This window comes from Schistocerca piceifrons, chromosome 3 (genome assembly GCF_021461385.2).
Source record: "Schistocerca piceifrons isolate TAMUIC-IGC-003096 chromosome 3, iqSchPice1.1, whole genome shotgun sequence".
NCBI classification, from domain to species: Eukaryota; Metazoa; Arthropoda; class Insecta; order Orthoptera; family Acrididae; genus Schistocerca; species Schistocerca piceifrons.
In genome coordinates, this window is record NC_060140.1 from 277,764,540 (window position 1) to 277,777,171 (window position 12,632).

General features: G+C 45.1%; 1 protein-coding gene across 3 annotated transcripts in view; it reads left to right on the forward strand.

Moving 5' to 3' along the window:
* The window catches only part of LOC124788124 (collagen alpha-1(XVIII) chain-like), a 674,174-nt gene that overhangs the window by 518,446 nt on the left and 143,096 nt on the right, over positions 1–12,632 (forward strand). For all 3 annotated transcript variants that reach the window (XM_047255257.1, XM_047255259.1, XM_047255258.1), the window contains exons 9-10: positions 5,641–5,690; positions 11,515–11,601. In XM_047255257.1, coding sequence (XP_047111213.1) covers positions 5,641–5,690; positions 11,515–11,601 — 137 coding nt within the window. The remainder of the gene's footprint in view (positions 1–5,640; positions 5,691–11,514; positions 11,602–12,632) is intronic.

Here is a 12,632-nt window from a genome sequence, read left to right on the forward strand (position 1 = left end):
CCTCGACATTTATAACAGCCGTCTGGTTACTGTACAAGTTGTACATAGCCTTTCGCTTCCTATACTTTACCACTGCTACCTTCAGAATTTCAAAGAGATTTTTCCACCCAACTTTGTCAAAAGCTTTCTCTAAGTCTATAAATGCTATAAACCTATATTTTCCATTCCTTAATCTATCTTCTAATAGAAGTCATCGGGTCAGTATTGGCTCGTGTGTTCCTACATTTCTCCGGTATCCAAACTGGTCTTCCCCGAGATCGGCTTCCACCAGTTTTTCCATTCTTCCATGAAGAATTCGTCGTAGTATTTTGCAGTCATGGCTTACTAAGCTTATAGTTCGGTAACTTCGCAACAGCACCTGCTTTCTTTGTGATTGGAATAATTAAATTCTTCTTGAAGTCTTAAAGTATTTCGACTGTCTCATACATCTTGCACACCTTGAAGAGGTATGTCATGTTATTTCGGTGACTACAAAATCGAGTCACTTTTACAAACATCTTGGTAGTATGAGCTCACTTATGACGTGGCCCCCATAAAACCTTTCCTCAAGCAAGCATGCCCACAATTGTTGTAACTGGTCCTTGATATTCCGGTTACGACACGGGAACAAAGTTGAGCAAGTTGGACGCACACATTGGTTGAGGACGGATCTGGGGATATTGCTGGCAACGCAACTACCTCAAAGTAGCGCATATAGTTCGTAGAGGTGCGTCCCGTGTGTGAACAATCATTGCCCTGTTGAGAGATGACGTCACGATGCTGTCGCATGAGATGTAACACACGAGGACGCAGAATGTCAGTGACGTATCCCCGTAGCACAAATTTAATGTTACTATTATTATTATCCTTGCACCTGAAAGCACAACACGTTAATTACCATGGGCTATCTGTCATACACTACTGGCCATTAAAATTGCTACACCAAGAAGATATGCAGATGATAAACGGGTATTCATTGGACAAATATATTACACTACAACTGACATGTGATTACATTTTCACGCAATCCTGTGAAATCAGTACCCAGAATAACCACCTCTGGCCGTAATAACGGCCTTGATACGCCTGGGCATTGAGTCAAACAGAGCTTGGATGGCGTGTACATGTACAGCCGCCCATGCAGCTTCAACACGATGCCACAGTTCATCAAGAGTAGTGACTGGCGTATTGTGACGAGCCAGTTGCTCGACCACCATTGACCAGACGTTTTCAATTGGTGAGAAATCTGGAGAATGTGCTGGCCACTGTTCAAAGTGCCGTCAATGTGAACAAGAGGTGACCGAGACGTGTAACCATTGGCAGCCCGTAACATCACGCCGGGTGATACGCCAGTACGGCGATGACGAATACACGCTTCCAATGTGCGTTCACCGCGATGTCGCCAAACACGGATGCCACCATCATGATGCTGTAAACAGAACCTGGATTCGTCCATTCGTGCACCCATGTTCATCGTTGAGTACACCATCGCAGGCGCTCCTGTCTGTGATGCAGCGGCAAGGGGAACCGCATCCATGGTCTCCGAGCTGATAGTCTATGCTGCTGCAAACGTCGTCGAACTGTTCGTGCAGATTGTTGTTGTCTTGCAAACGTCCCCATCTGTTGACTCAGCCATGCGGATAAGATGCCTGTCATCTCGACCGCTAGTGATACGAGGCCGTTGGGATCCAGCACGGCGTTCATTATTACCCTCCTGAACCCACCGATTCCATATTCTGCTAACAGTCATTGCATCTCGGCCAACGCGAGCAGCAATTTCGCGATACTATAAACCGCAATCACGATAGGCTACAATCCGACCTTTATCAAAGTCGAAAACGTGATGGTACGCATTTCTCCTCCTTACACGAGGCATCACAACAACGTTTCACCACGCAACGCTGGTCAACTGCTGTTTGTGTATGAGAAATCGGTTAAAAACTTTCCTCATGTCAGCACGTTGTAGGTGTCACCACCGGCGCCAACCTTGTGTCAATGCTCTGAAAAGCTAATCATTAGCATATCACAACATCTTCTTCCTGTCGGTTAAATTTCGCGTCTGTAGCACGTCATCGTCGTGGTGTAGCAATTTTAATGGCCAGTAGTGTATATCTGTACAGAGTGGTTACAATTAAGCTTTCGCTATTTGAGCCAGTGTCGACAGGAACTATTTACAGTATGGGTTACCCAACGTTACAGGAATTATGTGAAGCTGTGCGGTACAGAATTTACCGTTAGTAGTGTTAGCGTCGTGACTTGCCGTTAGGCGACGTTACTGGCACGGTGACGCAGGGCTAAAACACAATCATCAGTGTGCATTATACACTGACGGGAAAAAACTGCCACACCAAGAAAGAGCTGTGCGACATTATCGAAAGTTGGTAGGCGTGCTTCTACATCTGGGAGATAATGTCTGTTCAAATTTCGCGCCAGTGGAGGCCAATCAGCTGCTGATAGTGCCTGCACACGCTGTACATGGTACGGAAACAACTGGTTCTCCCGTAGCACTCTCCATACAGTGACGTGGTCAATGTTACCTTGTACAGCAGCAACTTCTCTGACGCTGACATTAGGGTTATCGTCAACTGCACGAAGTATTGCCTCGTCCATTGCAGGTGTCCTCGTCATTCTAGGTCTTCCCCAGTCGCAAGTCATAGGCTAGAATGTTCCGTGCTCCCTAAGACGCCGATCAATTGCTTCGAACGTCTTCCTGTCGGGACACCTTCGTTCTGGAAATCTGTCTCGATGCAAACGTGCCGCGCCACGGCTATTGCCCCGTGCTAATCCATACATCAAATGGGCATCTGCCAACTCCGCATTTGTAAACATTGCACTGACTGCAAAAGCACGTTCGTGATGAACACTAACCTGTTGATGCTACGTACTGATGTGCTTGATGCTAGTACTGTAGAGCAATGAGTCGCATGTCAACACAAGCACCGAAGTCAACATTACCTTCCTTCAATTGGGCCAACTGGCGGTGAATCGAGGAAGTACAGTACATACTGACGAAACTAAAATGAGCTCTAACATGGAAATTAAGCGTTTCCGGACACATGTCCACGTAACATCTTTTCTTTATTTGTGTGTGAGGAATGTTTCCTGAAAGTTTGGCCGTACCTTTTTGTAACACCCTGTAATTCGTAGGAAATTTATGCTCTTTATTTTCATAAATAGTTAACTTTGCCGAAAATTGTCATTTCTGAATTGTAATCGCAAAACTCAAAGAAGTCCCACTCGACTTGTTTTTTATTCATTTTAGACCGGTTTCTGAAATTGTGGTGGGATTTTGAAAATTCGTATTCATTAGCACTCTCGAAAACATAAAAAGCTTGTCAAAAACTTCTGCAAAACAGTCCACTAAGAATCGCCAGTTGACTGGACGAGCCTTAAAGCCAAGGGCACCGTCTGTGCCTAACTGCAGCAGCTGCTGCGGACACCGCTAGAGACAGTGCCGTGTGAGGCTCTGTGTCGCCCTATACAGAGCTTTAGTAGGCTCCAATAGGCAACGCCTCTGCCAAGGACTCCGGAATAAGCACCGTCTAGTCACGCCAGTGTTGTGTCTACCTTGACTGACGTTCATCCTCTAGTTTACCACACGTTTCGGGCTCTGCTCATCAGACCTCGGATTTCTGACTGATTACACTACGGACAGGTTGATGTGCTCTGGCGTTTGATCTCTGGCTGTGGGCACAGTCTCTGATGTGGTTTTGTATACACACTGTCCGTCCAAAAAGTTCCGAGACTGGTTTTATTCCTGGCATATAAGCGATGTCAGCACAGCATCTACGATGGCAGCTTGAACTAATAACTGCAAACTGCAGATGTTCATTCGACCGGTTAGCAGGCAGTGTTAATCTGTGGACGTGCGACCGTAGTGTGCCAGTATTGTGTCACGAATCGCAATGGAGCAACGAACTGATCATTTCTTAGTCAAATGTTCGAGACACTCATCAGAATGTTTTCAAGAATGTAAAAATGTGTGCAAAGTTTGTGTCCTACGCCTGGCTCCCGAACATAAGCAACAAGGCGTAGGCACCTGTTGCGTCTTTATTGAAATGAAAAACGCGGACAGTCCTTTTCTGAAAAGAGTTACGGGACTTGGTGTTACAATACGAACCTACCACTAAACGATAAAAATGCAGAATGGTTCTCTGATGTTCACCAAGTTCGAAGAATGTGCGACTGTGTTTTGCGAGTTGAACAATATCTCAGAGAAGAAGTTTTTCCTGACAGTTTCACATGGTTATATTAACGTTCTGTGCGTTGTTCTCGGGCGGAGTGAGACATCATACACACATCAAAAAATGTTTTGTATCACTCCGGTACTCAGAACTCCTGAAGACAGACGTTGGCTGTGGATATTCTGTCACAGACAACAGTCCCTTTGATTGTTCAGAGATGTCACTAAACTCGCCCGAAGTTGTAGACAATCATGCATGAACAGCGCCTATTAGACGGAGGGGGTCAGACAGCCGATCAGTTACACTCATTTCACCAGGAAGAAGGTACACTGCTCGCGTTGTCTGTAGTTCAACTATGCATAGACGGTCAATACCGCGGTTCGATCGCGTCCGCATCGTTACTTTGTGCTAGGAAGGGCTCTCAACAAGGGGAGTGTACAGGCGTCCCGGAGGAAACCAAAGCGATGTTGTTCGGACATGGAGGAGATACAAAGAGACTGGAACTGTCGACTGCATGCCTCGCTCAGGCCGACCTAAGGGCTACTGCTGCACTGGATGACCCCTACCTACGTATTATGGCTCGGAGGAACCTGTGAGTAATAGGTGCATGATGCGCAACTTCACTCCAGACGTCCATGGCGAAGTCCATCTTTGCAACCACGACACCATGCAGCGCGGTGCAGATGGGCCCAACAACATGCCGAATAGACCGCTCAGGATTGGCATCACGTTCTCTTCACCCATGAGTGTCACATATGCCTTCAACCAGACGATCGTCGGATTTCCTTCAGAATAACGACATCGCTCGACTAGAATGGCCAGCATGTTCTCCGGACATGAACCCTATGGAACATGCGTGGGATAGATAGAAAAGGGCTGTTTATGGACGACGTGACCCACCAACCACTCTGAGGGCTCTACGTCGAATCGCCGTTGAGGAGTGGGACAATCTGGACCAACAGTGCGTTGATGAACTTGTGGATAGTATGCCACGACGAATACAGGTATGTATCAACGCAAGAGGACGTGCTACTGGGCATTAGAAGTACCGGTGTGTACAGCAATCTGGACCGTTACCTCTGAAGATCTCGCGGCATGGTGAAACAACATGCAATGTGTGGTTTTCATGATCAATAAAAGGGCCGGAAATGAAGTTTATATTGATCTCTGTTCCAGTTTTCTGTACAGGTTCCGGAACTCCCGGAACCGAAGTGATGTAAAACTAATTTTGATGTGTGTATTTACAGACGGAAATTCGTTTTTTTTTTTTTTGTTTTTTTTTTTCAGCTGAATAACTGAAAGTGTTGTAGAAATATGTATCTGTCTACTTAGTTTCTAACTTACCAGAAACTCCTTTACAGCTATGACTGTTAAATGTACCTGTCCAACGTTTCCATTATTTAATGAAAAAATTGTATCAAACTTATTCTTGAGTTTAGAAAAAAACTCAATTTCAGTCAATCGGTTTATGTTTCAGAGATTCCGATTCCGGGACCGACAGGAGAAAAAGGCGATGCTGGCCCTCCGGTGAGTACATCAAAGCTTACAGAAGAATGAAATTTTCATCGAAAGTGCAGTAGCCCTGTTTTTTGGTGTATCATCGAAGGTAGTCTTCCCAGCTTTGCTGTGTCGTACATAATCGAGGAATATATTTTCATAGTTTTTATTCATTACAGTTCCAACTGCTAGAAAGACTGTTTTTAGAAAGCATAGGAAAAGAAATAATTAACTTTTGGGTTTATAAGACGACCTCCTGGTGTGCTACATTACGACGAGATTGCCTCTCTCCATTCCAAGAAGTTAACGACGTATTTATTTCATTTACTGATAGTTTTAGGAAGCGGATAATGACATGTTCGATTAACAATAGTGGTTGTTACACTGATCAAAGATCAAAACACTGCTGATTTGGTTTTTGAACCGTAGGGGCATTGTGCATAAAATGACAAGGCCTCATCTCAAACAGCCAGTTCCGTCACGGAATTTTTGACCTCAAAAGGCACTCCTGTTGTTCCAAAGCCTCCTGTTCAACTGATTTGGGTCCTTGTGACTTTTCTTTTCCAGAAATTGAAAACTGTCTTAAAAGAAAGTCATTTTGGGGCTCTGGAGGAAATTCAAAAGAATGTGACCGACATACTTAGAGGTCCTAAAAGCTGAAGGTTTTCAGCGCTTCTACCAACACTGCGAACAATGATTCTGCCGGTGTGTAGCTCTCGAAGGGAACTACTTTGAATGGGACAATATTGTTGTTTGAAAAAAATAAAAACTTTGTTAGATAAAAAATCAGCTCTATTACCTTTCTCATATATTTCTTGTCTGCCAGCAAGAGACGTCGACGTGGAAACAGAAGCTATCGTTTTAGGAGGTGCCCATAGCCAGATCGTGAGTGAAGTTGCCCTATTTTTTGGTATATCACCGAGGACTTTCTGAAATGTCTATAAAGCATGATGGAATGAATCACGTAACATGGCGTAAGAATAGTGGTCGCAGGAAGATTCTAACCGACTTGGAACGGCATTTGGTTTCAGTTCCTGCGCTGATTGCTGCTGTCATTAAACGAATGCAGGTTAATGTCAACCAATTTTTGGGCCAACATTGCAGAGGTAACTACATAATATGGACATTTGGGGTTGGTTTTCTCGCAAAAGGCCATTGCTCACAACGGCGCTTAAAGCTACCGATCTTCAGGACGCCAAACAGCATAGAAACTGGACAGTAGGTGATTGGAGACGTATAGTGTGGTGCGACGAGCCGCAGTTTTGCCCTCATCAAATGACCCAAGGCGTCGAGTCCTTCGACGGTCTAATGAGGCGTATAACCTGAAGTGCGACGAGGGAGTGGTTCAGTCCGGGGCTGGTTCCGTGATGTTTCAGGGATACATTTCGTACATTCAGGTTAGCGTGAACATGAACTACAATGAATTAATTTCCTTTATTTCACGTCTATGGTCACAAACGTCTTTGTCATCACACTACCGGTTTCGGTTTTATAAAAACACGTCCTAATATACTGGAGCTGTAGTGGCATCGTCAAATGTTAAACACAAAATCAGCCTCAGTATCTTCAAATACCAGGTGATCAAAAATTCAGTATAAATTTGAAAACTGAATAAATCACGGAATAATGTAGATAGAGAGGTACAAATTGACGCGCATGCTTGGAATGACATGGGGTTTTATTAGAACCGAAAAAATACAAACGTTCAAAAATTGTCCGACAGATGGCGCTTTATCTGATCAGAACGGCAATAATTAGCATAACAAAGTAAGACAAAGCAAAGATGATGTTATTTACAGGAAATGCTCAATATGTCCACCATCATTCCTCAACAATAGCTGTAGTCGAGGAATAATGTTGTGAACAGCACTGTAGAGCATGTCCGGAGTTATGGTGAGGCATTGGCGTCGGATGTTGTCTTTCAGCACCCCTAGAGATGTCGGTCGATCACGATACACTTGCGACTTCAGGTAACCCCAAAGTCAATAATCGCACGGACTGAGGTCTGGGGACCTGGGAGGCCAAGCATGACGAAAGTGACGGCTGAGCACACGATCACCACCAAACGACGCGCGCTAGAGATCTTTCACGCGTCTAGCAATATGGGGTGCTTTTTTGGTTCTAATAAAACCCCATGTCATTCCAAGCATGTGTGTCAATTTTTACCTCTCTATCTACATTATTCCGTGGTTTATTAAGTTTTCAAATTTATACTGACTTTTTGATCACCCGGTATATATACGAGGGTTGGAACTTTAAAAGTGGCAACTATTTATTTACAGCTCGTAAAAAATAGATAAGTGTTTCAAAGTTTTACTGACCTTCATAGTAGTCACCAGCATTGTGTATAACCCGTTGCCAGCAATTTGGAAGTCGAAGGATACTCTTAGCAGTGCCAGTTGTGTTGACAGTTCGAGCGGAGCGGTCTATTGCCCGACGAAATTGTAGCAGTTCTGAAGCGAATGCCGTGAAGTGTTTCCTCCAGTTTAGAAATCGAGTTGAACTTACGAGGGCTTAAGTCATGGGAGTGCAGTAGGTGGTATAGCACTTACTAGCCCCATCAGTCAAACAAATCAGTAACAGCTTGCACTGTACGTGCTTGGGAATTGTCCTGCAAAATGGTGGTCAGGTCCTGCAGAAAGTGTCGTCACTTCTGTGTCTATGCTGTTCATGTTTGTAACACAACCTACGATCAGCTTGTGACCATAGACGTGATGTATAGGAAATTTGTTCTACACTTGGGTCACTGTTCAATTCGCGACCATGTCGCATCTTGATGAACTATAATGTTCATTCCAACATTCTCATGAGGGTGCTGTGGACACTCCCGTCTTCCAAGATGACAAAAGCCTTATCCACAGAGCTACAAGCATATGTCCTGGTTTGACGAACACTATCGCACCTCAACTGGCCCACTAAATCTCCGGTTCTTAATCCCATTGAAAAGTCTGCGACTATTTGGAAGAACGGGTGAAACATATCACTCGAGTTGAACTTCCTGGTAGATTAAAACTGCATGCCGGACCGAGACTCGAACTCGGGACCTTTGCCTTTCGCGGGCAAGTGCTCTGCCAAGTGAGCTACCCAAGCACGACTCAAACCCCGTCCTCACAGCCTTACTTCTGCCAGTATCGCAGGAGAGCTTCTGTAAAGTTTGGAAGGTAGGAGACGAGATACTGGCAGAAGTAAGGCTGTGAGGACGGGGTTTGAGTCGTGCTTGGATAGCTCAGTTGGCAGAGGACTTGCCCGCGAAAGGCAAAGGTCCCGACTCTCGGTCCGGCACACAGTTTTAATCTGCCAGAAAGTTTCATATCAGTGCACACTCCGCTGCAGAGTGAAAATCTCATTCTGATATCACTCGAGTTCTCCACAGTTTTAAAGCTGTCCGGAATTTCATCATCAGTTGGCTATGACATAGCTGAGAAACCTTGTCGACTCTCTTCCTCAACGAATTTCAGGCGTCATCAGGGACAGATGTTATGTTACACGTTACTGACTTTACGTCTTCTAGCGGTGACTAATCTAATGTCCTGTGGGCTTCGATATCGTTTACGAGAACAGCTGCTTCAAGTCGAGGGTGTTGTCTCCGACACCTACAAGTGAGTCTGGTGTCTACACATGGCGTAGACACGCCGGGTATATTTGTATTTAAACATTTCCAACCACGTCAGCGACGACGCGTGATTGTATTGCACTTGTTCTGTACACAATACCGCTTGCAGTCTTGGAGGAGTGGTGGTGGTGTTAAAACGCCAGTCAGTCAGTTATCTCAACAAGCAGTCACGTGTTTAGTGTCGTGTGTCCGTATTGTTATACACAGACAGCAAAAATGAACTAAACCATTACTGTTCGTATAATTTTAAATGTTATGATACACAAGTTCAAAAAAAATGGTTCAAATGGCTCTGAGCACTATGGGACTCAACTTCTGAGGTCATTAGTCCCCTAGAACTTAGAACTAGTTAAACCTAACTAACCTAAGGACATCACAAACATCCATGCCCGAGGCAGGATTCGAACGTGCGACCGTAGCGGTCTTGCAGTTCCAGACTGCAGCGCCTTTAACCGCACGGCCACTTCGGCCGGCGATATACAAGCTAAAATACTCTGAAGAGCTAAAGAAACTGGTACTGATACACCTGCCTAACATCGTGTGGGGCCACCACGAGCATGCAGAAGTGCCGCAGACGACTAATGTCTGAAGTAGTGCTGGAGGGAATTGACATCATGAATCCTGCAGGGCTCTCCATAAATCCGTAAGAGTACGATGGGGTGGAGATGTCTTCCGAACAACACGTTGAAAGACGTCCCGGGCATGCTCAATAATGTCTGTTTCGGGGGGGGGGGGGGGGGGGGGGGGGGGGGGTTGGTGGCCAGCGGAAGTGTTTAAACTCAGAAGAGTGTTCTTGGAGCCACTCTGTAACAATTCTGGACGTGTGGGTGTCGCATTGTCGTACTGGAATTGCCCAAGTCCGTCGGAATGCACAATGGACATGAATGGATGCAGGTGATCAGACAGGATGCTTACATACGTGTCACCTGTCACAGTCGTTTCTAGACGTATCATGGGTGCTATATCACTTCAAGTGCACACGTCCCACACCATTACAGAGCCTCCACCGGCTTGAACACTCCACTGCAGACATGCAGGGGCCGTGGATTCATGAGGTTGTCTTCATACCTATACCCGTACGAGTTCATCCGCACGATACAATTTTAAACGAGACTCGTCCCACCAGGCAACATGTTTCCAATCATCAACAGTCTAATGTCGGTGTTGAGGGGCCCGGGCGAGGAGTAATGCTTTGTGTCGTGCAGTCATCAAGGATACAAGATTGGGCTTTCAGCTCCGAAAGCCAATGTCGTTGATGTTACGTTGATTGGTTCGCACGCTGACACCTGTTGAAGGCTCAGCATTGAAATCTGTAGCAATTTGCGGAAGGGTTGCACTTCTGTCACGCTGAATGATTCTCTTCAGTCGTCGTTGGTACCGTTCTTTTAGGATCTCAAATGGTTCAAATAGCTCTGAGCACTATGGGACTTAACTTCTGAGGTCATCAGTCCCCTTGAACTTAGAACTACGTAAACCTAACTAACCTAAGGATATCACACACATCCATGCCCGAGGCAGGATTCGAACCTGCGACCGTATCGGTCGCGCGGTTCCAGACTGAAGCGCCTAGAACCGCTCGGCCACACCGGCCGGCTTTAGGATCTCTTTCCGCCCGCAGTGATGTCAGAATTTGATGTTTTACCGAATTCCGGATATTCACGGTACAATCGTGAAATAGTCGTACGGGAAAATCCCCACTTCGTCGCTATCTCGGAGATGCTGGTCCTATCGCTCGTGCCCCGACTATAACACCACGTTCAAACTCACTTAATTCTTGTTAACCTGTCATTGTAGCAGCAGTAACCGATCTAACAACAGCGCCAGACACTTAATGCCTTATACGGGCGTTGCCGACCGCAGTGCCGTATTCTGCCTGTTTACATCTCTCTGTATTTGAGTACGCTTGCCTATACCAGTGTGGCGCTTCAGTGTACATGCAAAAGGATAATAGACTCAATAAAGATTCTCTCCAGTGACTTCGACACTAAACTGGGAAACAGAATTTTCGTAATGAAAATGCATACTGTTATTTACAACAAGCAATCGAATGCTCTCACCACCCGACTCACAGTGGTACGTAAAACTTCTAAATGCAGCTGGAATAGAGAATTCCGATTCGAACCGAGAGACTTCCCCTGTAGTGTAAGATGACTATGTTCTAGATATTAAATAGTTGTAGTTACAGGACCAGCAGACAGTACTAATGGAATCTGCATGCATAGTGTGTGGTTCTTGTTACAGGGTCCACCAGGGGAGTCGATTCAGGGCCCTCCAGGTCCGCCTGGACCACAGGGACCACCGGGCCCCGTTCCAGAGCTGGATCCTGAGGTGAGTGCCAGCATGCTCTGCTCTCTTTTTATCCTCGCATTTTGGAGTTGGGGAGCTGTCGGCAGCTATTCTTGTTGTTGTGGTCTTCAGTCCTGAGACTGGTTTGATGCAGCTCTCCATGCTACTCTATCCTGTGCAAGCTGCTTCATCTCCCAGTACCTACTGCAACCTTCTGAATCTGCTTAGTGTATTCATCTCTTGGTGTCCCTCTACGATTTTTACCCTCCACGCTGCCCTCCAATACCAAATTGGTGATCCCTTGATGACTCAGAATATGCCCTACCAACCGATCCCTTCTCCTAGTCAATTTGTACCACAAATTTCTCTTCTCTCCAATTCTATTCAATATCTCCTCATTAGTTATGTGATCTACCCATCTAATCTTCAGCATTCTTCTGTAGCACCACATTTCGAAAGCTTCTATTCTCTTCTTGTCTAAACTATTTACCGTCAACATACAAATACTTTCAGAAACGACTTCCTGACACTTAAATCTATGCTCGATGTTAACAAATTTATCTTCTTCAGAAACGCTTTCCTTGCCATGCCAGTCTACATTTTATGTCCTCTCTACTTCGACCATCATCAGTTATTTTGCTCCCCAAATAGCAAAACTCGTTTACTACTTTAATCGTCTCATTTCCTAATCTAATTCCCTCAGCATCACCCAAGTTAACTCGACTATATTCCATTATCCTTGTTTTGCTTTTGTTGATGTTCATCTTATATCCTCCTTTCAAGACGCTGTCCATTCCGTTCAACTGCTCATCCAAGTCCTTTGCTGTCTCTGACAGAATTACAATGTCATCGGCGAACCTTAAAGTTTTTATTTCTTCTCCATGGATTTTAGTACCTACTCCTAATTTTTTTTGTTTCCTTTACTGCTTGCTCAATATACAGATTGAATAACAAGCTACAACCCTGCAGCTATATGTCTGCTTTTATGCCTACGTCTACAGCGACTGGAACAAATTTGTTTATTTGTTTCACCCTGCCTTCTGCAAAACACAATGTATTTCTTTTTTCTATTT